The sequence below is a fragment of the Xyrauchen texanus genome, chromosome 10, assembly GCF_025860055.1.
Source record: "Xyrauchen texanus isolate HMW12.3.18 chromosome 10, RBS_HiC_50CHRs, whole genome shotgun sequence".
Lineage (NCBI taxonomy): Eukaryota > Metazoa > Chordata > Actinopteri > Cypriniformes > Catostomidae > Xyrauchen > Xyrauchen texanus.
Genome location: NC_068285.1, coordinates 31,611,427 through 31,634,489, shown reverse-complemented (window position 1 = coordinate 31,634,489; position 23,063 = coordinate 31,611,427). Strand labels below are relative to the sequence as shown.

General features: G+C 41.1%; 1 protein-coding gene across 1 annotated transcript in view; it reads left to right on the top strand.

The window, feature by feature from the left end:
* galnt12 (UDP-N-acetyl-alpha-D-galactosamine:polypeptide N-acetylgalactosaminyltransferase 12) overlaps positions 1-17,072 on the top strand; it is a 32,431-nt gene extending 15,359 nt beyond the window's left edge. The window contains exons 6-10 of the mRNA XM_052135140.1: positions 3,325-3,501; positions 5,187-5,318; positions 7,272-7,385; positions 7,950-8,105; positions 14,826-17,072. Coding sequence (XP_051991100.1) covers positions 3,325-3,501; positions 5,187-5,318; positions 7,272-7,385; positions 7,950-8,105; positions 14,826-14,963 — 717 coding nt within the window. The 3' untranslated portion in view covers positions 14,964-17,072. The remainder of the gene's footprint in view (positions 1-3,324; positions 3,502-5,186; positions 5,319-7,271; positions 7,386-7,949; positions 8,106-14,825) is intronic.
* Positions 17,073-23,063: the final 5,991 nt, after the last annotated feature.

The following is a 23,063-nucleotide window of genomic DNA, read 5'->3' as shown; positions in this document are numbered from 1 at the left end:
TGAGGAATTACTCGGGTGGTTACTCGGGCTGTGGCCAGACTACAGTTAGACTGGCCATGTGAACAAGAGACTCCCAAATGCTCCAAACTAGAAGAGAGTTTTCTGTCTGGTGGCCAAAAAAAAAAAAAAAAAAAAGTAAGGGAACACTATATCAGTCCCTTCCTTCCTTTGATGACCTCCATAACGAGCTCTCTCGTTCATGGAGGAAACCTTATACGTCCCGTGTCTTCATGCCCTCGACGTTGACATAATCTTGGGTGCCGAGGCACGGGGTATTCAGTGATGCCGCCGGTAGAAGAGTCACTTGCGGGTTATCTCTCGCCTGGCTCGCCTTCATCACTATTCTTCCCACAAAGCCGTGCAGGACCACCTCCATGCTTGTGGGGAAGGCTTATCATGCCGCAGGTCAGGCTGGTGCTGCCCTGCACACTATGACAGTGTTACAGGCATACCAGGCTGATCTGTTGAAGGACCTGAGTGCGGGAACCACGGTTGACGAAGAGGCTTTCCCAGAGCTTCGTCGAGCCACGGATCTGTCTCTCCGCACGACCAAGCAGACGGCTCACGCCATTGGCCGGTCTATGTCTGCTTTAATCAGCACGGAGAGACACTTGTGGCTCAACCTGTCAGGCATCCTTCTCGATGCCCTGGTTTCACCTTCTGGCTTATTTGGTGACGCTATGAATGTAGTTATCACCAGGTTCCAGGAGGCAAAAATCCACGAGGAAGCCTTCGGGCAAAAACATTTTCCCCTTCCAGAGAGAGAGTCAGGTTTCTACAGCAGATACTTCCTGGTTCCCAAGAAGGATCGGGGGTTGCATCCGATTTTAGACCTTCGAGGCTTGAATAGCTCGGTGGGCTTTCAAGTTCAAGATGCTAACCATCAAGGCGGCCGTGTCTCAAATCCAACGGCGCGATTGGTTGGTCACGATCAATCTCATGGACGCGTACTTTCATATAGAAAGTCTGCCATGGCACAGGAAGTTCCTGAGGTTCCCTTTCGGGGGCGAAGCTTTCCAATATCGGGTTCTTCCATTCAGTCTAGTCTTATCAACCCGCACATTCACGGAATGCAAAGATGCAGCACTGGCCCTGAAATACTTCCTCCAGAGGCTGCCATGTCATGGTGCGGGTGGACAACACAGCGATAGTCTCTTACATAAACCATCAAGGAGGTCTACGTTCATGCCAGCTGAACAGACTGGCAAGGCAGGTTCTCCTTTGGGCCCAGGGCAAGCTCCTGTTAATCAGAGCAGCTTGTATCCCCAGATGCCTGAATGGGAGCAGATTTACTGTCCAGACAGAAAATACCGACAGGGGAGTGGAAACTCCACCCTGAGGTAGTGGATCAAATCTGGTTGAGATTTTACAGAGCAGAAGTGAACCTCTTCGCCTCCCAACAGACAGCGCAATGTCCCCTCTACTTATCTCTGAGTCACCCAGCCCCCCTGGGTCTGGAAGTGATGGTACATACATGGCCCAGAATGCACCTATATGCGTTTCCTCCTGTTTCTCTGCTCCCAGAAGTCCTGGCCAGAGTTCGCCAGCAAGGGTCCTGCTTCTTACTGATAGCACAGCGTTGGCCGAACAGGGTATTGTTTTTGGAGATAATGTCTCTCCTTGATGGCTCACCTCGGCGATTCCGGACAGGAGGGACCTTCTGTCACAGGCGCAGGGTATGATACCTCATCCCTGGCCCGAACTGTGGAACCTGAAGGGTAACAACTGAGGGACACTGGGCTTTCACCTGAAGTAATCGAGACCATTCTGAGCGCTAAGGCTCCCTCTACTAGAAGTTATGCCAATAAATGGGGTGTCTTTGAAGGATGGTGCAGTGCACACAGTACAAATCCAGTTAACTGCCAAATTGCTTCAGTTCTGACTTTCTGCTGGAAAATTATCAGCAGGCACATGCCCCGCCACTCACAGGGTTTACGTGACCAGGATGTCTTCATTGTACTCTCAAGATAGTTTTTTCTTATGGCAATTACTTCTCTAAAAAGAATTTGGGATCTGCAGGCTCTGTCTGTCTTGCCAGCCTGCTTAGATTTTGCCCAATGGCTAAAAGCAATATTGCACCCTCATCCTGACTACCTGCCTAAGGTTCCTCCTCAACTGTACATCCAGTCACTCTCGAAGCCTTATGCCCACCGCACTAGCCAGTGGCGTGAGTCAGGGCAACTATTCGTTTGCCATGGTGGCCGCAACAAGGGGTGGCCACCACCAAGCAGAAAATGTTGCATTGGGTGAGGGATACTATTGCCCTGGCCTACGAGGCGTGTGGTCAAGCTTCGCCAGTAGGTATGAGGGCTCACTCTACCAGAGGGGGCCTCCTCTAAAGCCTTGGTGTCCCTCTGCAACATGTTTGTAATGCGGCGGGCTGGTCCTCTCCGCATACATTCATAAGATTCTATAGTTTGGATATTCATGCCACTCCGGGCTCTTATGTCCTTGAGTCAACATCACAAGCTCATGTCTGAGACCTCGAACAAGATGCTGCACTTCATTGCCGCACTGAGGATGCCCCAAGACTGCTCTTCAGAAAAAATACCTGACAATGCACCTGTGGCGCATCCATTTATAGCCCTGCGACAGGTGCATCCAATGATGTCACCAGCAGAAGCTATAAATTCTAGTCAATTTCATTGACGTGTTGCACACATATTCACAGCCGATCACTCCTAAAGACGTTCCCAAAGTGATCACAAAGCAGCATCTCGTTCTGCTTTTATCAGGGAACAGGGGTTACATTTAAATAACCCAAAACGTTCTCTGGATCATTATGACCTATTATGTATGGCCAGGCCCAGGTGGAATCTTTTGACTATTTTTTTTATTTTCTGCATAGATTTTTGAAGAAAATCTTGTGAAATTGCTTTAAATATGATGGTAACATTTTTAAATGGAGTACTACAATCATATTGGTAGCTGAAAACATAATCATATTAGCCAAAATATTTAAAGGTATAGTTCAACCAAAAATGAATATTCTCTCATAATTTTCTCACCCTCATGCCTTACCAGATGTTCATGACTGTCTTTCTTCTGCAGACCACAAACAAAGATTTTTAGAAAAATAATTCAGCTCTGCTCTAATTATATATAATAGCTATATATTTATATATAATTATATATAATAGCTAATATATTATGAGAGAATTTTCATTTTTGGGTGAACTATCCCTTTAATAAACAAACAAGCAAGAGGAACTTAATGTGTAGATCTTTAAGAATGGTGGGTGTTCCAGTTCTGCGGAAATTTGTGGTTCTTTCTGTGGGCCTGCGTATGGCTAATCTCTATCCTGTGGTGGTGTTGTTTTTCAGATCTGGCAGTGTGGAGGGAGTCTGGAGATCCACCCTTGCTCGCATGTGGGTCACATCTTCCCGAAGAAAGCGCCATACTCGAGAAGCAAGGCCTTGGCCAACAGCGTGCGGGCAGCAGAAGTCTGGATGGATATATACAAAGACATGTATTACCATCGCAACCCCCTTGCACGTCTGGTACGCCTACTTGTACAGTCTGTTGCCTAGCTTGCTTTTGTTTGCTTATCTGCTAATTTTCCAAGAGTACGTTTATCACAAAGTTAATCAGCAATGTGACAGTGTGTGTGTAGCTTTGCCACATTGTAAATAGACTCAAGACCAATCATGTTGACTTTGTGAAAGAGGATATGCAAATTTTCTAGGATATGTACACTAGGGATGTGTGCAGCATTCTGATTTGTATTTAGAATGCTTTTTAAACTCCAATTTATAGTTATAGTTTTGAATTAAATTTGAATTTAGGTTGCAAACAGGATGCAGACAGGAGAATTTAAAGAAGCAGAATTAAAATGGAACGAAATGTAAAGAATTTAATAGAACTGCCCCAAATGTAGTTTTTAGTAATATATTAGATTTTTCTTTATCTGAATAATACATTACATATTAGTATGTTATTACACACATGGTGGAAGAACATTTTATTTTCTTGGAATGCTCTAGTTTACTCCAAAGCTTTAAAAATGGAGCCAAACAACATGATGCAGGCTTACACAATGGAAAACTTAAAAAGATCACAAATCTAAATAAGTAAATGTATCAGACACACACACACAGACACACACGCAACTCCTCTCTGCTCAGTGTGAAGTTACTACAGTGAGAAGTTGCACCTCTCTCAGTCTGCATGTTTGTCATCCAGCTGCCCTTGTGGCGGCACCCCCACCGAGCCCAGTAGTTAAAGGGAGAGGTACTCTCAGCGACAGATTGGGTAACCCTTCTGTCTCTGAACCTTGGAGATGCTGCCAGGTTTGCACTCCAACTCGAAATCTATCTGATGTGATGCCAGCTGATAAGACTTTTTTTCTCTTCGGGTAAACACCAGCCATGCCAGTGTGGATCAGGTTTGACAACCTTAATACTAATACACATTCATTTGAATGTAGATCGCTCTCTCTTTTACCTTGCGATCCAAAAAGGGTCTTACAGGTAGCCTAAAGATAATCTAGGGGTTTAATCCATGTCTTCTGAAGTGATACGATTGGTTTTGGTGGAGAAATGGACCAATATGAAACAAGTAATTATATCTCTGGGCCATCACGCACCAGTAATTCTTGCCTGAAAGGGGCAGTTATGAGGGGATACTGTAACATACCCACAGACATAATCAGAATCTTGGCCTTGATCAGTCTTGTTTGGGATGTAGAGTGACAGCATTGTTGTGACAGGATGTTGCAAAATTTGTAGCACTTTGTGGTGTACCGTATCTGGGTTAATGCATCCAAATGCTTCAAAAACAAAAGGGAAAGCAATGTTTGACTGATGATGTTTGGGTTTTCTGTGAAAACGGTAGATGTGGTTTGAAGATAGAGCTTTTTGTAAAGCATTTTCATGGCTTTTTCTTTGTTTCATCTGTTCATGTTATTTCTGTTAATGGTGCTTGATAACCATCCCATTTAATATTGCTCATACTTAGGTTTATTGGTTTCTTCAATTCCTTAACCCTCAAGTATTAAACTTGTGTAATAAACTTTGTGCTATGGACATGGGTTAAGGCATGCATGGGGCTTGATGAGCTATTTCTTTTGTAACATACTTTTTACGATGAGGTTAATTGGCTCATGAAGTAATTTGAATGTGTTATACATGAAAAGACATTTAATAAGTATCTCCAGTGGGACTCAACATTTAACCCTTGTTTCCAGGAGGCATATGGCGATGTGACAGACAGACGGAAACTCAGAATGCGTCTTGGCTGTAAGGACTTTAAATGGTACTTGGACAACATCTACCCTGACATTCAAGTCCCGGAAGACAGGCCAGGCATGTATGGGATGGTGAGAAAAGATAAGCTTCTTATCTTATTTACATACATATTGTTATGGAGCCAAACAGTATGGTTCTGGAAATAAAATTCATACCATTCATAATGTCCATAGCTAAAAATAATTTTAAGCGATAAAGCAGATGAAATCTGTGAATCTTTTTTTTTTTTTTTTTTGCCATTATCTGCGTTGAGTTTGGGAGTGAAATCTGCAGAATTAATTTGAATACGAGTTGAGACTGAGAGCACAACACTTTATTGGTACCTAAAAGCATTAGCAAATTAGCAGCATGCACAGGGGGGTGGATGTGTAGAACATTTGTGAATATACAGGCGTTTGAATTTTGTGGAAATCTGTGGAGCTTTCTTCTGGCACAGTTTCCATGTGGGCCTAGTAATATTGTGTAAACATTTCAAGACAGAGGTTGTTAAAAGATGGCATATGCTTTTGTAGAAACCTTATATCAGTGTGATTTCAACTTTTCAAAAAGAATGGCATTGCATTGATAAATTCCGGGTGAAGTACTACACTACCCACAATTCTGAAACAAGACCCACCATTCAGAGAAGTAACTGTTACCATGGAAATAGGAAATGTGCCAATCTCCAAAGCGGTTAATTTTTGCATGCAATCAGAGAGTAGCTGCTACTTTATTAATGTTTGTTAATTTTAGATTTTAAAGCATGCAAAAGAGTAGTGGTGTTTTAAATATGTGAAAATACACCCAAAAATGAAAATTCTCCCATCATTTACTCGCCCTCATGCCATCACAAATGAAGATTTTTAGAATAATATCTAAGCTCTGTGGGTCCATATAATGCAAGTGAATGGTGACTGAAACTCAGAAGGTCCACAGATGACATAATTGAAACATAAAAGAAATCCATAAGATTCCAGTGGTTAAATCAATGTCTTCAGAAGCAATATGATAGGTGTGGGTAAGAAACAGATCAATGTTTAAGTCTTTTTTTTTACTATCAATCTCCACCTTTGACCACCCCTAACCAGTAGTTGGCTGAATGTAAAAGTTATTTCCACACCTGAATGTGAACGTGTAGATTTACATTTGAAAAAGGACTTAAATATTGATCTGTTTTTCATACAAGTCATGCACATCTGGGATGGCACCAGGGTTTGAGAGAATTTGAGAGAATTTTTATTTTTGGGTGAACAATTTTTAAGGTAGGGGTTTTCAAAATGTTCAATGCCAAGGACCCCCAAATATGATGATATCCTTGTGAGTCCCTTCCTAAAATATAAAAGCAGCTTTATATTTGAATGTATAAAGACCCAATTTTATTGTGTGAGGAAAATGGTGTGATATTGTAAAGATAACATGTTGGCAAATAATTTAAATAATTAAATAATTGGCTTTTATATTGTCATTGTGCTAAATCCAAAAGATATGATTAAATTATTATCTGTAAAATATTATCTCTAAAAGATAGAGTGCATCATTTTTCTTATCATCTTATTTTAATGTTCAATTCAATTGTATGTATTTGTATAGCGCTTTCACAAAACATATTGTTCCGAAGCAGCTTTACTGAGAACAAAGCCTTAAAACCCCCAGTGAGAAAGCAGGATGTTATATATCTTAAATATTTTTTTATCGCAAACTTATCTATAAAAACTAGGCTGTCAATAGAATAAAATAATCAAGTTTAATCTCATGATTTCCAAGCAGTCGTTCAGATGCAGAATGAAACAATGATATTCATTCATGTCAAATTCTTTTTTCTACATTTGTACACTTTATTTATTTATTTTTTCCCACTGACCCCCTTTTGGCCCCCTGGGGGTCCCCGGATCCCAGTTTGAAAACCCCTGCATTAAGGGATAAATTGTTCTTTCATGCCAAATTTTAATCAAAAATATTTTCAATTTTTCAAATCACATGTAATTTTGTAATTCATCTTGGGACATTTTTTTTATCAATATTTATGTTTCTCTTCTCAATTTCAGCTGAAGAATAAAGGAAGGGCCAACTACTGCTTTGACTATAACCCCCCTGATGATCGTAATATTGCTGGTCACAGGGTCATTCTTTACCCATGTCATGGCATGGGTCATAACCAGGTAAATTACATTTGCTGAATTTTAACAGCAGGCAGGCAGCAGCACTTTCCCAATAATTGTTTTCACTTGCACACAATAGACAGATATTGTAATGCTTCCACAGAATCATACATCAAATAGTGTCTCACAGCTTTAATATATTATTAAGACAGCATCATGAAACACTGCAGCATATCACCGATGCAAATCTGATCGATATGTCCCTACCCGATCAGATTTTGCATCAGTAGAGAGTTTTGATTTAGCTGAACCCTGTAGCTCTATTTACACCTGGTATTTACATTTGTCACGGGTGATCCAATCACAAGTGGTCAGCAGAGATACACACACCTATTTACACAAGGTAGTAACAGGTGCTTCAAAGGCAGATGAGGGTGGCGTGGGAAGTCGGGGGGAAGCATTTATAATCTCTTTTTGAAACTGTCATTATTTTTGCAATTCAGTTTGGTGGTGTAAGTGGTGCAGAAATCAGCTTTAATATCTGACTAAACAGGGTCTGTGTGTACTTGCTGATGCTGAAGTAGTCCTCCTGTCTCATTTTCTTGCTATATATTTTTTTGTTAGTTCTTTGAGTACTCTACACACCAAGAGATACGTTACAACACTAGGGAGCCTGCAGGCTGTATTGTAGCTGATCCCATCTCAACCTTCCTTACAATGCATCTCTGCAGTAAGCCCAGGGAAGCTGTGCCTGAAGACCAGAAGTTTGAGTTCAGAGAGGTGAGATCACATTTCAATACATACAGATTGCATACAGCATGGATCTTCAACCTATTTCAGGCCAAGAACCTCTTGGTGGAGAGAGATGGCACAGAGACCCCCTGGAAAATATTGTATAAAATCGAGATTTGCATTTTAAGCCTGGCCTATAAAAATGTGTAAAGCGCTGTTAAAGACATAACTTGACCCCTGGTATGCATACTGTATATTGAATGTAGGAAAGTGCAAATGGAATGATACTTGGCTTACAGTCAACACATGGATTGATTAGCAATTGTGCAGGCCAAGAATTGTACACACTTACAAGCATGCTTTGGAGGGCTTGTGTTCTTTGAAGCAAATAAACCCACACAAAGGGACAAGAAAATGCCACGTTGAAGTTGTTACTTGAGAAAGTCACAGGCAACAGGTCGCGAGGTTTCGGTGTGGCTTGCAGTGAAATTTTAGACGTAAACCTTAGTGTGAACTCTTTGCCTGTACAGTGAGCACCTGAAGAGCAATGTGACAAATAACAATTAGGGAATCAGTACACAGAACAGGGAAGAGGTGCTATGAAATGCTGGTGTTGGTTGAGCTTCCTGGCCTAAGAGTAAGAGAGAGAACAAAAAAACCCTCTGAGAAGCCATCAGCTCTGACACAGAATCCTTCACCACTATCACTAATAGAAGATCTGCTTATATATGTATGAAAATGCTGCCATGCTGTTATTTCATGATAAGAGACCACATTTTTAGTTCTGCGTCAGAAAATGGCTGTTAAATGTGCACTCAGTAATTTTTCCCCATTAAAAAAGATTTAATCCTAAAGAAATTAACTGTAATTTTTAAACATATGTTTAAAAACACGACCACTCATATGAGATGAGCACGGCCCATAACTACATCCTCCACAGTTAATATGCGTTATTAATAAAAATTGTATACCCTTTTGTGGCAGCAGGGGCGTGGTCAAGCGCCCGTCCGGGAGAGAAAAGCGGTAAGGGCGCCCACACCTGAGCTAAATTATGTCTAACACCTGTCTCTAATTGCAGTAGCGTGAGGAGAGCGGATAAAAAGCCAGCAGCCACAGAGCATGGGGAGAGAGCCTGACACGAAGCACAGAATAGTTGTAAACTAATAATAAAGCTTACCCCTTAAGCTGACATCTGTTTCCGTCCCTTCCTTGGTCCACTTCACACTGGTGCCAAAACCCGGGACTAGAAGGAACATCTTTTTTCCCAAGTTATGGAGCAGAGTCGCCCCATAGAGTCCTCCCAGCTGGCGGAAGTCCTCCAGTCCCTCGCTACTCTCCATCAGGGACACCAACAGGATCTGGTGGAGCTCCGACAGGACCAGGATCGCCGGTTCTTTGAAATAATGCGGGCTCAAGCAGAAGACCGGCTTGCCATCCGGAGCCTCCTCAGCCAGGAGGCTGCTCCAGACGCAGCCGCGACCCCGGACCCCCGCGCCACACTGCCCCCACCCTCGCTACAGAAGATGGGGCCGGCAGATGATCCAGAGGCGTTCCTGGACCTCTTTGAACGCACGGCGGAAATTTGGGGTTGGCCGCGCGACCAGTGGGCAGTCCGCCTCGTCCCTCTCTTGTCCGGGGAAGCACAGCTCGCGGCACAACAGCTTCCGGCAGCAAGCCTCCTGGCTTATACCGACCTGAGGAGAGCCATCCTGCAACGGGTTGGTCGGAGTCCGGAAGAAAGTCGCCAGCTCTTCCGGGCCTTGAAACTGGATAAATCCGACCGCCCGTTTGTGTTCGCCCAGCGGCTCCGTGATGCCTGTTTGCGGAGGACCGCGACGTCGAGGAGCTGGTCGATCGGGTGGTACTGGAGCAGTTTGTCCAGCGCTTGCCCCGGAAAACGGCGGAGTGGGTCCAGTGCCACCGCCCGGCGTCGCTGGAGGAAGCCGTACGGCTGGCGGAGGACCACATGGCGGCGATTCCCAGGGTGGATGAGCCCTCTCTCTCTCTCTCCCCTTCCCCTGTGTCTTCCCCTGTTTTTCTCCCCTCCCCTCTTCCCTCTCGTTCTGCTCTCTCCCCAGGGTCCGTTCCTGCCCCCCGCAGGCGCGGAGGATTCACGAGACCAGCTTCCCGGCCGTGGGAAAACTCGCCTACCCCTTCCCTGTCCTTCAGCCGCTCTCCTCCTCAGGTGGGGGCGCCCGCCAGCACGGGTGCGGCCGTGGCGCCTGGGCCGGTTTGCTGGAGGTGCGGAGACCCGGACCACTTCCGGATCAGTGTCCGCTGATGGAAATAGGGACGGTGGTGCGGGTCTCCGACTTCCCGCAGGCTGCCCCCGATCGGGCTGGAGCGTACCGTGTTCGGTAAGGATCCAGGGGTACATACCAAGCATTGTTGGATACCGGCTGTAACCAGACCACCATCCACCAACGCTTGGTTCAACCCGGGCTTTGGGTGTGGCTAAACTGGTGAGGGTGAGGTGTGTGCATGGGGATGTTCACAAGTATCCCATGGTGACCTTGGCGATTAAATTCAGGGGAAAAACCATAGTGTGGAGGCAGCTGTTAGTCCCTCACTCACCCATCCGCTAATCTTGGGTACCGATTGGCGAATTTTAAAGATATTTTAGAGGGTATTTGTGCGGATGGGTCCTGCATAAAGAGGTGTGCGGTGTGCGATGCTTTGGCAGGGGAGGCGGAGCCGGGCCGCCCTCGGCTGCTCTGAATGACGAGGGAAGGAGCGAGGTGGCAGCCCCTCCTCTCAGGGAATTCCCTGAGGGGGACTTTCCTCTGAGCAGTCGCGGGATCTAATCCCTCAAACATGCTCTTGACCAAGTGAGAGTAATTGATGGTCAACAGCTCCGCCGAGCATCGCCATTTCATACCCATATTTTGCCATGATTAGAGATCGGTTATATAGAGTGACGCAGGACGCTCAAACAAAGGAGGAAGTAACGCAATTGTTGGTTCCACGGAGCCACCGGAAATGGTCTTCCAGGCGCTCACTATAATCCTATGGCCGGTCACCTAGGGGAACGGAAAACACTTCTCCGCCTAATAGCCCGCTTCTATTGGCCGGGCATTGGCGGTGACGTCCGCGAGGTGGTGTGCGGCGTGCCGTGAATGTCAGCTGGTAAACCCACCGGCCACCCCAAAAGCGCCATTGCGCCCTCTACCATTAATCGAGGTCCCCTTCGAAAGAATTGGGATGGACCTCGCCGGGCCATTAGAACGGTCAGCACGCGGACATCGCCGTGTTAGTCCTAGTGGATTACGCGACGCGATATCCGGAAGCAGTGCCTCTGAGCAACATCTCAGCACGTAGTGTTGCAGGGGCACTCTTCAAGATAATCTCCGGTGGGGATTCCGAAAGAAATCCTCACCGATCAAGGCACGACTTTTATGTCACGTAACACTTCGCGAACTTTACGAGCTCTTGGGCATTAAATCGATTCAGCACTAGCGCTTACCACCCGCAGACTGATGGCCTAGTGGAGCGATTTAATAAAACGCTCAAGAACATGATTCAGTAAATTCGCACACCGATGACGCTTAGAAATTGGGATAAGTGGCTAGACCCCTGTTGTTTGCGGTACGAGAGGTCCCACAAGCCTCCACAGGGTTCTCCCCGCTTGAGCTACTGTAAGGGTGACGCCCAGCGGTGTCCTTGACGTCATCCGCGAGCGTGGGAGGAGGGACCTTCTAATAGCAAAAATGAAATTCTGTTCGTTCTCGATCTTAGAGCAAAACTCCACACACTGCGGCGATTAACACAGGAGAATTTGCTCCAAGCTCAAGAACGCCAACGCCGGCTGTATGACAGGGGTGCTCGGCTACGGAATTTGCACCGGAGATAAGGTACTCGTATTACTCCCAACATCGAGCTCTAAATTACTCGCCAAGTGGCAAGGACCCTTTGAGGTCACACGACGGGTAGGGGATCTCGATTATGAAGTTAAACGTACCGATAGAGGGGGCGCACGTCAAATTTATCACCTCAACCTCCTGAAATTATGGAGAGAGGAGGCGGCCTCTGTGACGTTGGCCACGGTAGTTCCGGAGAGTGCGGAGCTCGGACCGGAGGTAAACAAAAACTACAATCTTAACACTCCAGTTACTTGTGGAGACCAACTCTCACCGCAGCAACTCACAGAGGTTTCTGGATTACAAAAGGAATTTGCGGATGTGTTTTCCCCTCTACCGGGCCGTACAGACATCATACAGCACCACATCGAGACCGAAGCCGGGCGCTGTGGTGCGTTGTCGCTCTATCGCTTACCCGAACATAAAAAGAAAATAGTACGGGAGGAATTAGATGCAATGCTTGATATGGGCGTAATAGAGGAATCCCACAGTGATTGGTCCAGCCCGGTTGTTCTTGTTCCCAAGAGTGATGGGTCTGTTCGATTCTGTGTGGATTATAGAAAAGTCAACGCGGTGTCTAAATTTGACGCGTACCCAATGCCCCGTGTTGATGAACTACTCGATCGGTTAGGTACTGCTCGATTTTATTCGACCTTGGATTTAAAAAAGGGTTATTGGCAGATCCCCTTGACACCAATGTCCCGTGAGAAAACAGCCTTCACTACGCCGTTTGGATTACACCAATTTGTGACGCTTCCTTTCGGTTTGTTTGGGGCCCCGGCCACGTTTCAGCGACTCATGGATCGGATAAGTTCAAGGTGGTCCACAGACCGGGGGTGCAGATGGCTGCCGCTGACTTCCTCTCCAGAAATGGGGGGGGAGTGGTAGGCAGGCCGGATGACACCCCGGCCTGAGTCGGGCGGTGGGGGTATGTGGCAGCAGGGGCGTGGTCAAGCGCCCGTCCGGGAGAGAAAAGCGGTAAGGGCGCCCACACCTGAGCTAAATTATGTCTAACACCTGTCTCTAATTGCAGTAGCGTGAGGAGAGCGGATAAAAAGCCAGCAGCCACAGAGCATGGGGAGAGAGCCTGACACGAAGCACAGAATAGTTGTAAACTAATAATAAAGCTTACCCCTTAAGCTGACATCTGTTTCCGTCCCTTCCTTGGTCCACTTCACACCTTTCTTAAATGCTGAAATGAGTACTTTCTTGAACCCTGACTTATAAATAAATAAATACATCTTTTATATGTTAAAAATATATTTAATTTTATCTTTTCGAGTATTTGTCTCCTTTATCTTATTTATGTATACATTTTGGTTGGTTTATACTATTCTTTCTTCACCTTTGTCTTTATGATTGTATTCATACATTGTTTGATCTTATTGAACATTTATATATATATATACATTTAAAAAATCCACAGTTTTAACACCATTTGTGGACTTTTTTCAGACGGTCCCTACCCACCATAGGCACATTTTCCAACTTATATCAATGTTAAGTTAGCGATATGGAAGGATTTCACCATGACGCCATCTGACCAGCTTAAATACGGGACAAATTGCATCCCGTATTGATTAAATATGGGTCTCATAATTTTATCTCTTTTCTTCCCTTCCTCCCCCCCCTATTTGAAATGGCCAATTCCCAATGTGCTCTTAAGTCCTCGTGGTGTTGTAGTGACTCGCCTCAATCTGGGTGTCAGAGGATGAATCTCAGTTGCCTCCACGTCTGAGACCATTAATCCGCGCATTTTATCACGTGGCTTGTTGAGCGCGTTACCCCGGAGACATAGCATGTGTGGAGGCTTCAGGCCACGCACTACTCACCACTTGCCCCACCGAGAGCGAACCACATTATAGCGACCACGAGGAGGTTATCCCATGTGACTCTACCCTCCCTAGCAACCGAGCCAATTTGGTTACTTAGGAGACTCAGTTGGAGTCACTCAGCATGCCCTGGAGTCGAACTTGTGACTCCAGGGGTGGTTTTCAGTGTCTTTACTCACTGAGCTACCAAGGACCCCACATCTTTTTATCTTTAAATATGGACGATTCCATATTTTACGAGATGGGTGGCAACCCTCTCTGTAACTGCATCTGTAAGTAGACACTTTATTTTTATTTTGAATAATGCTGCATCCACACCACTAGTTGTCAAAGTCCAAGATGACATGAGCAAAAATGTACTGAGTGCACCCTATATCAGTAATAAATATGCAATATACTGTGAGAATAAAGTTTGTTTAATTTTATTAAGATTTTTTAAACTGTGACATCATTTTCATTACAGTTACGCACATTTTATCTCCCAGTTCTCATTGCAGCAATACAATATATATATATATATATATATATATATATATATATATATATATATATATATATATATATATATATATATATATATATATATATATATACTGTATATCATTATGAAAAAAAATTATACAATATATTATTTACATTGTGAAGTATATCATAATAGCTCTTCCTTGGTACTGCCTTTCATTTGCACTGATTTTAATAATAATACATTTATTTTTATTTTTTAATTATATGATAAAATAACAACTGTGCTGTTGTAAAGAGAATCATCATTGAAAGCAATGAAAATTGTAAAAGTAAAATGTCCAAACTCGTTACGTTAATGAGAGGTGGGGGTTCAAATGTATTTAAAAATTCTGATAAGAATTTCAAATGTCACAATTGAAAAAAAAAAAAATTTTGATTTGGGTTTAAATACGACCAGGGCCTTTTCTTAACAGGTTTTGTTAGAATTACCCACCTGCATTTTGGATTATTAAGATTTTTTGCATTGTGACATTGTATTTTCAGGAAAAAAGATGCTGTTGTACAATTATTTTTATATTATAATATGTAACCTTTCCTAACCTTTACATTGTCAGGATGGTACTTTCTATCACATTCAGACTCAGCAGTGTGTTGAGGCAGTGGACAAGACTGACACCGGCAGCCCTGGCCCCGCTCTCCGACCCTGCTCAGACTCTGCCTACCAAAAGTGGTTCTTTGAAGAGAGAACATAGCAGTGCTTCTCTACACCTTTCACTTGCCCTTGAGATAGAAAGGGCATTTAATATGGGCAGCTCTGACCAGCACCCAGCAGTTTATTGACCATTCCGCTGTATTTCTGCTTAAGTTTCATAGTGCCTTCCAGGCTGCATAGATAAGATCTAACACCATCATGCAGTCCATTGCAGTAAATTGAAAGAATAGTTCACCCAAAAATGAAAATTCTGTCAACTGTAACTCACCCTCAACCATATGACTTTTTTCTTCTGTGGAAAAGGAGATGCTAGGCAAAATGGCCACTGATGACAGAATTTTCACTTTTGGCTAAACAACCACTTTAACATTTAGTTTTTTTTTTTTTTAATGTTTTTTAGTGCATTGAAATTAGTCTTATCCATTTCTTAGTCATTTTTAATGTGTCATTTTAGAAACACTGCTTAACAGTTCATTGTAACCTCTAGGTCTTTAGTCTATCACAATAGACAATCACTGTCCTTCCACAAGTTGGTACTTTAATCACTCAGTGCTGCCAACTCCATCTGCTGGTGCCTTACCTCTCCCTCCTATTCTGTAGCTTCTGTTTATTATTTTTCCCTTGACCATATCTAGTTTTTCTTAAGTGACTAGTATTTTTAAGAACTCCAATTCTGTGTGATCTGTCACTGGCAGTGGTACTCCTGCCCTTCTTTTTCCCACCACTAGATGGTGCCAAGTCCTCCGTTTTACATAATGTCCTGTGGCGTCCTCCGGCGTGTTCTAACATCAGCTCATATTTACATGGATGTAATTTTATCAGCTCACTATGCAGTGATTCAGATGCTGGTTTTCATTTTCAAACAGAGCTGAAAAATAGAACAATGATTGTTACTGATATCTAAAAGCCTACCTCTCATAGTCATTCTCCTGCTGAGAAGAACATAGAACATGGATTGTCGATCATTTGAAGGGAATAAAGCAGAGGAGTAGAGGTCACATCAAATACTAGATTGTGGTCACCAAACTGCAGTGATTTCACTCTATATTCTCCTTCAATTATAGAGAAGAAATGCTGAATAGTCAGTTAGGAGTATGTGAATATAAATCTCTTTAAATTCTGACCATCTTACCTGTCAGTATCCTATGCTCGCTGAATGATCATTTCTTTTAGGCTAATGTCATTCATCATGAATTTGTTTGATTAACTTAACTCACATTTATTTATTACTGCAGTAAATGCTGGAGTCCCAATGCATTGAAGAACAGTGAATCAATCAAATGTTTTAAGTGCCTTATCGTGTGTTCAGAGGAATGGCTCCTGAAGTAAGAGGAACTTTTGCTTGTTGACCTTGTTCTGGTGAGGTTTATGTAGTTTTGTCATTTGCTAACTTTTTGCTTAACATACTAACATTGACCCATAAGGTGATGGGAACAATGAACATTGACATGGGGGAAATATGTTAACTTCTTCCTTTGATGAACTGGTGATTTCTGTGTGAGATTGTGACTTGGACTCAATACTGGACAGATGATTCCAGGGCCTTTACAGATAAACCGATGATTCATACATTGATTATCTTCAGATATAGGCCTAAGAGGGTTTCAATTGTGTTTTTGCACTGGATGGCTTTTCCTTGTTAGTCAAAGCCTCAAAATGATTGTCAATGGATTGGCTTGAAAAGGTCACATCAAAAGACAACAGTCATGATTGTGTATGAATGGCCAAGAGTCCCATTGTGTTGCACTTAACATTAAGATCAATGTTTTGGTAATTCCATCTTGAAATTGAAGTATATAACACAAACTGTATTGTACAGACTATACTGTAAGTGTTTTCTAAAGGTCAAGGAGTACTAGAGACACATTTTCATATAATGCTGCCCATATTGATGGTGAGTTTACTTTTAATTACATTTAGCTAGGTATATTTTTTCCCCCTTAAAACTATATGCTGGAAAATTCAGGTAACTATGCTGTTATACAAGTGACCTTAACATATCAGAAATAAAGGAAATTATTTTTTTACTCTAAATTCATTAACTATGTTTAATAAAATATGTGTTTCATAACTCAATATGTGCAACTGAAATGAAAAATTCATGAACCTAAAAATGTAATTCATGTTCAGGTTTTTACACTCAAATAAAGCCACTGAATAACATATCAAATGCGTGTATTGAATTTACTTGGGCTAAATATGTCTTTATTTCAAATGCTGTTTTCGGTTAATGTAAAGAGATGGGCCACAAAATGGGCCACTTTTTGGTTAAAATGGGCCAGTGAGACATCATTGTGAACAAAGAAATTAGCTTTTTTTTTTAATTTGAGTACAATTATTTAAAATTTAATAACATTAAAATAAATGTATTAAGGCATTAAAAATAATGCTAGGCATAAATATATACAACATTAACAATGATATAACATTACAAGGCAACTTCCTTTTATTAAAGTTTGTGTGTGTGTGTTTATATGATTTAAGAGGAAAACATTTTAAGTTACAAACTGGCAATTACAAGGTTATTATGCTATAAATGTGATTTATGAGGACATTTCTAGTGTCCCCATAATTTAAATCACTTGAAAATCATACTAAACAATGTTTTATTGAAAATGTAAAAATGCAAGTTTTCTGTGAGAGTTAGGTTTAGGGGTAGGGTCAGGGGATATAATATATAGTTTATACAGTATAAAAGTAATTATGTCTATGGAAAGTCCTCATGATGATAGGTAGACCAACGTGTGTGTGTGTGTGTGTGTGTGTGTGTGTGTGTGTGTGTGTGTGTGTGTGTGGACTTGTGAGATGGAATAGTATATTGTTCTGTTCTGATATTTGAAGCATGGCTGATAAGAAGTTTTGACACTTGTAAAATAGCAATTATAATTTATTTTCAATTGACATGTGTAATTGTGTGTTTGTACTCATATCAGTTGTAATAAAATGGATATGAGTGTTTGTGAGCATGTGTCTGAGTCAGTTGTGTGTTTTTGAGCACATTTATGGATTCTGCATTGCATTCAGACAATAGAAATATCACACATCCAAACTTGTATTTAGATTCTTTAAATTATATCTGAAACCACCATCAAAATATCTCTTATAAGTCCGTTTATAATGTGGCACATTTTACCTTAAACTTATTGGCCCATTTGACCTGATGACATGTCCTTCATAAACCACTAATCTCTTTTACCTCATGAATGTGTTCTTGTTCTTTCCATTTGTGTTGGAGTAGCAATTGCAGAGAAAGAGGAGAATCGGTGTCGCATTGGCACCCTATCTGAACGGCTTCAAGATTTGCAGCAGATTCTGAGGAAGCACTCAAGACACTCAGTGTGCTCTGCCCTGTCATTCTCTATTACTCATTCATGATGTGTTTGATATTTCATACTGTTCGTGCCTCTTTTTGTAGGCTATAGTGTCATCAACCGCACTCTCTGGTAGCAGGATGAGATTAATGCACAACACTCCGGCAGTCTTTCAGAAAACGGTCATGGAAAGAAGCTCTGGAAGCCATCAGATCACACCAGCACCGCTGCCAGAGAGGCATTAGATGTGCCGTCTAAGTGAATCATTGAAGAGATGAACCTTATTTGTGTCTTTTTGTATGCGTATTTTGTAACTTTTTTTGATCAACAGTGGCGTCTGTGTTGGCGCACTGTAGTCGTGGCCAAATGGAATATGACCACGTCACTTTTTAGCTTTAGAAAAGGGCATTCAATATTGATATGAACTCGTGACGAGAACGGCTCTCACCTCCTTGTGATGCATTTGGGGATTTGAGCTACGAAGGCAGCTTGCTCGCCTACGTGTCATGTGTTGCTTAACAAGGTCTCTGTGTATACCCAAGCCTCTCTTTTCAGAGATGGAAAGAAGCTTGAGCTGGCTAAGAAAAATGAGAAAGACACTGACAGACCTACACAGTCAGTTTCTACACTCTCTGTTGAACTGCCTTGTGTTCTTTATCCAATGACTGGGCAGCCTTCACTGTTGAAGCCTCATTTCACCTCGTCCTCAAAATCTCAGGTTTTCAAATCAGATAGTGCTAAGATGATGAGGTTTTTTGTCCTGTATATCCATAAACGCTGATAGATTTAAATAGTGCATTCACATAAATTATCCACGTATCAATTCCCACGGTCTTTACATCTCTTATAGGTTTCTCAAACTTTAAAACATTAGGATCATTTTTAACCAGATGTTAACATGACACTGTGATCCAATCACAAAAAGTTTTGCTGCCTGTTTACAACTATATGTAGTACTGAGCATTTGCGATCAGATCATCCAAAATGCATCTTAATACCAGTTGTAAACAGGGTCAAAAATGGGTGCAGCCAAAGCTATAATGCTTATAGACCCACATCTGTCTCCCCAGTAAGACCTTCATGAAAAGGTGGATATTTGTTTGGAACTACATGCAGCTGAGTACATAATGCCAGAATTTTCATTTCATTGAACTATTCATTTAACCTATTTAAAAAAAAAAAAATCCTCTGACCTAATCGAAGCCCATTTGACATATATTATTAAAGATTTGCATTTTCGTTTTCATTTAAAAAACCCAATGTTTCACTGTGTATATCTTTGGCACTTTAATGCTCTGAATTAAGGCTTCAAGGGTTAGAAGAGTGATAACCCCCTTTCAGTCCTACGGGTTTAAAACATTGTTTATCCCAGGGTTAAAAGTGGATTTACTCAGGGTTAAACATAGTAGTCTTGTGGTTTCCCTGGCAACACTAAACAAATTTAAAAAGCAACAAGAAGGTGGAGTGTTGTTACTTTTCTTCAACAGATAAGACAGTAGTTGAATGGTGAACTTTGAAATGTACTCTATTGTGAAAGGCATTCAAGGTAAGAGTGTTGTCATTAATGAAGCTGTTTCATTTTTGTTTTGTTGTGGGCTGCTGTGAGAGGTTATGCCTCCTGGCCGAGCTTTTTGTAATTAACTGTAATGTTACTGTTACTGATATGTATAATTTAGCCTAACTCCCAGTTGCATTCTGTGCATTTAATGTCCCCTAAGATGTCTCTGCCTCACCCTCACCATATTCTTTTCACATGTTATGCACTGTATTCATTTTAAATCAAAGTTAATTGTAATTTTGTTTAATTACTTGCAGTAACCTGAATATTTTATGCAAAATATTGCAATAATTTACACAATTTGTATGTAGCCGGTGGGTTGAAATTAATCACCATAGGAAACAAAACTATTTTGGGGGGTTTTATTTGACAGCTGTTAAATAACAAGAGAAAAAAACAGGGGTCGATGGTTTATATAAAAAAATGTATTACAAAAATTAGATTAACAAATGAAATGCGAAATTGAAATATGAAACTGCAATACGGTTGAGGTTAATATCAAATACAAATATGCTTCAGAATACATCACCTTAATTCATGCTTTTATCATTCACAGCATTTTATACATTTAACACATGCTTAAATCACTCAAAACTATTTTTAACCAGGCTTTAAGGACAAGTGTTACAGTTTAAAACAATGTCTGCAAAAACGTGGTCTAACTCCACACGTGCAATCCATATACATCCTTTAAAAATTACCCATAACAAACACTACATTTTAACATACGACTCTGAACACATATTCAGTGCAATTTATAAGTGTCTTGTGTGAAACTTGATGTATACCCAAGAATGATCAACTGATGAACAAAACCGGAAGCTCTCTTGCACAATACAAGTTCTCACATCCCCAAACAGCACAAATGTGTGTAACAGGAGGAGAGTGCCAGAAAGTGGGTGTTGCAAAACTTTGGTTATTAAAGGGGCCACGTCCAATTTATGACTAGAGTTAAATTACATGAAATCACTCCACTTGACTACATGTATCTAATCCAACATTTTCTCCATGCTCCATTTCCAATTCCATTTGTCTCCTAAGCACTTGGACACAGTCTTTGCACAACCAATTTCCTCAACATCAACAACTTAATTTCATTTCATGTGATTTATTTGGACAATTGTCTTTACTTGTTTCAGCTATTTGTTTCTCCTCTCAAACTAGAGCTTGATGTCTACAGTCACTTTTCAAAGGGGCCATGTAACATGATCAGTCACAGAAACACTGCCAATATGGACACTGATAGCAGACAAACTACAGGGGAAGGTAATAGCAGAAATCTGAAATCCTTATCTGCTCTTTGATGATTTGATGTGACAAGAAAAGTGGCCCATTCAAGAAGTACAGGCAACTTACTAGCTCTAACAGTGAAATAATGCATTACTGTTATTGCACTGTAAACCAAAGCCTTGGGTACATCTTGGGTATGTTGCCTACTGCTCTTAAAGTTATAGATGCATGGTTTAGAGTCAAGGAGGTTGGAACATAGTACTTTTTGTTTGGTTTTCCATGGTTTGTTTGTGCTGGAAGGTTGTAATCACTTTCAATTTTTAATTTAACTTGTCAAGTTTTCATAAAAATTCCCCCCTGAGGTCCACTTATTATGTTGGTCATAATAAGAGTCTTAAATTAGTTTTTCATGACCACTTCCCATCCTCTTTCTCTGATCCTTAGAATGGTCCATTCACATAAAAACACCTTTCTGCGCTCACACATGGGTTTGCTGTCAAGTCCGGATAGTTTTTGATCACCCCATTCTTCAATAACAACCTCTTTGCAAAGCCTGTAGCAGAGCGACTGGTAGGGTACAACAGGGCTAAAGGGACACCTTAAAAAAATTAGCATTTTTTTTATCTGGTCACAAAGCGTATCAAGATTCAATGTATTTTTATTGAATTTTGTTAGAAGGGTAAAAGGGCACCAGGGGAGTTATAATGATATAGTGTAAATACCGGGGCAATAGTTAAAGGGCACAATTTGTCAACTTATGCAAATACTTTTGAGAAAGCAAGATGCTTTTTTGAGTAACAAATTAAGATAATGCTTATTTAAAATAACCGATTTAGAAAAAAGTTCATAATTTCTTGTTCATTTTAATCACATTTGATATTTCATTACATCTTAATTATTCTACAGTATAAACAAATAATTTTTCATTTTGATTGGATCAGTCAATATGAGCCCACTTTGAACTTTTTACAGAACAAATCTATTCTGCCCACTTAAGAAAAACAATATGTTTTATGGGGGTCTTTAGCCCTGCAACAGGGGGGCTTTTTACCCCAACTACCATCCTTACACTTATTGAACAGTTATTATTTTTTTTTTATATATAATCTACATTTATATTAATTAATTACATAAATGTGCAACATTTTAAAAATGATTAAGTATTAGATCAAATGACCTCAAAATCAAACTTTAGACATCACACACAGTGATCTAATGGATCAGTAATATTTTCCAGTGCATTGTGACAAACAGGTGTTTAGGAAAGTCCTGTGGTAGTTTTTGATGCAATTTAGTATTTTGGGAGAAAATTAAATCTTCCCCACAGAGCCTTTAGCCACGTTGTACCCTAATCCACAGCCAGAAACTGCACAAGATTTGTGAACTTTGCCACATTTTACTGTTATTAATAATTGTTAGATATTTTGTTCCTTAAGAATAACAGTATCTATTCTGATTCCTCCTAATTACCTCACCATGATAGGGTGGGCCAAGTTGCATAACACTGAATAGGTGTCATTGAAAAGATTAATTGTCACATCCTGCAATTTCAGAATGAGCCGCTTTTGCAGCTTAGATTCAATAATTGGTCTTTTGGACCTGGGAGAATTTTTAAGTTCAGGTTCAACATGATATAACCACTATAAATAGACATTTCAAATCATTATGCAGAAAGATTCCAGCATTAGGTAACATTAAGGTTCAAGCTTTATGTGATTTTTCAAGCTGATATTTATGTTGTTCTAGAGTCTATGTATTTTATCAAATTAATTGATTTATAGTGCAGCTCATATCCTCTTATATCATTTCAACATAGAAAGAAAGGAAATCGTCTATGGCATGTAATCACAGTGACTGTGTAGCAATCAGTCTTGTGAAAAGCATGTGTCTGAGATTTATTCAGAAGCTACTTAAAGAATTGTTAAAGGTTAAAGCAAAAAAAAAATTTGGGGCACTTTGAAATAATATTTACCTTTCAAATTAGATGAAGACTTTTTTCTACATCCCTGATTATGTGAAAAAATGGAAATGAATGGAAAAG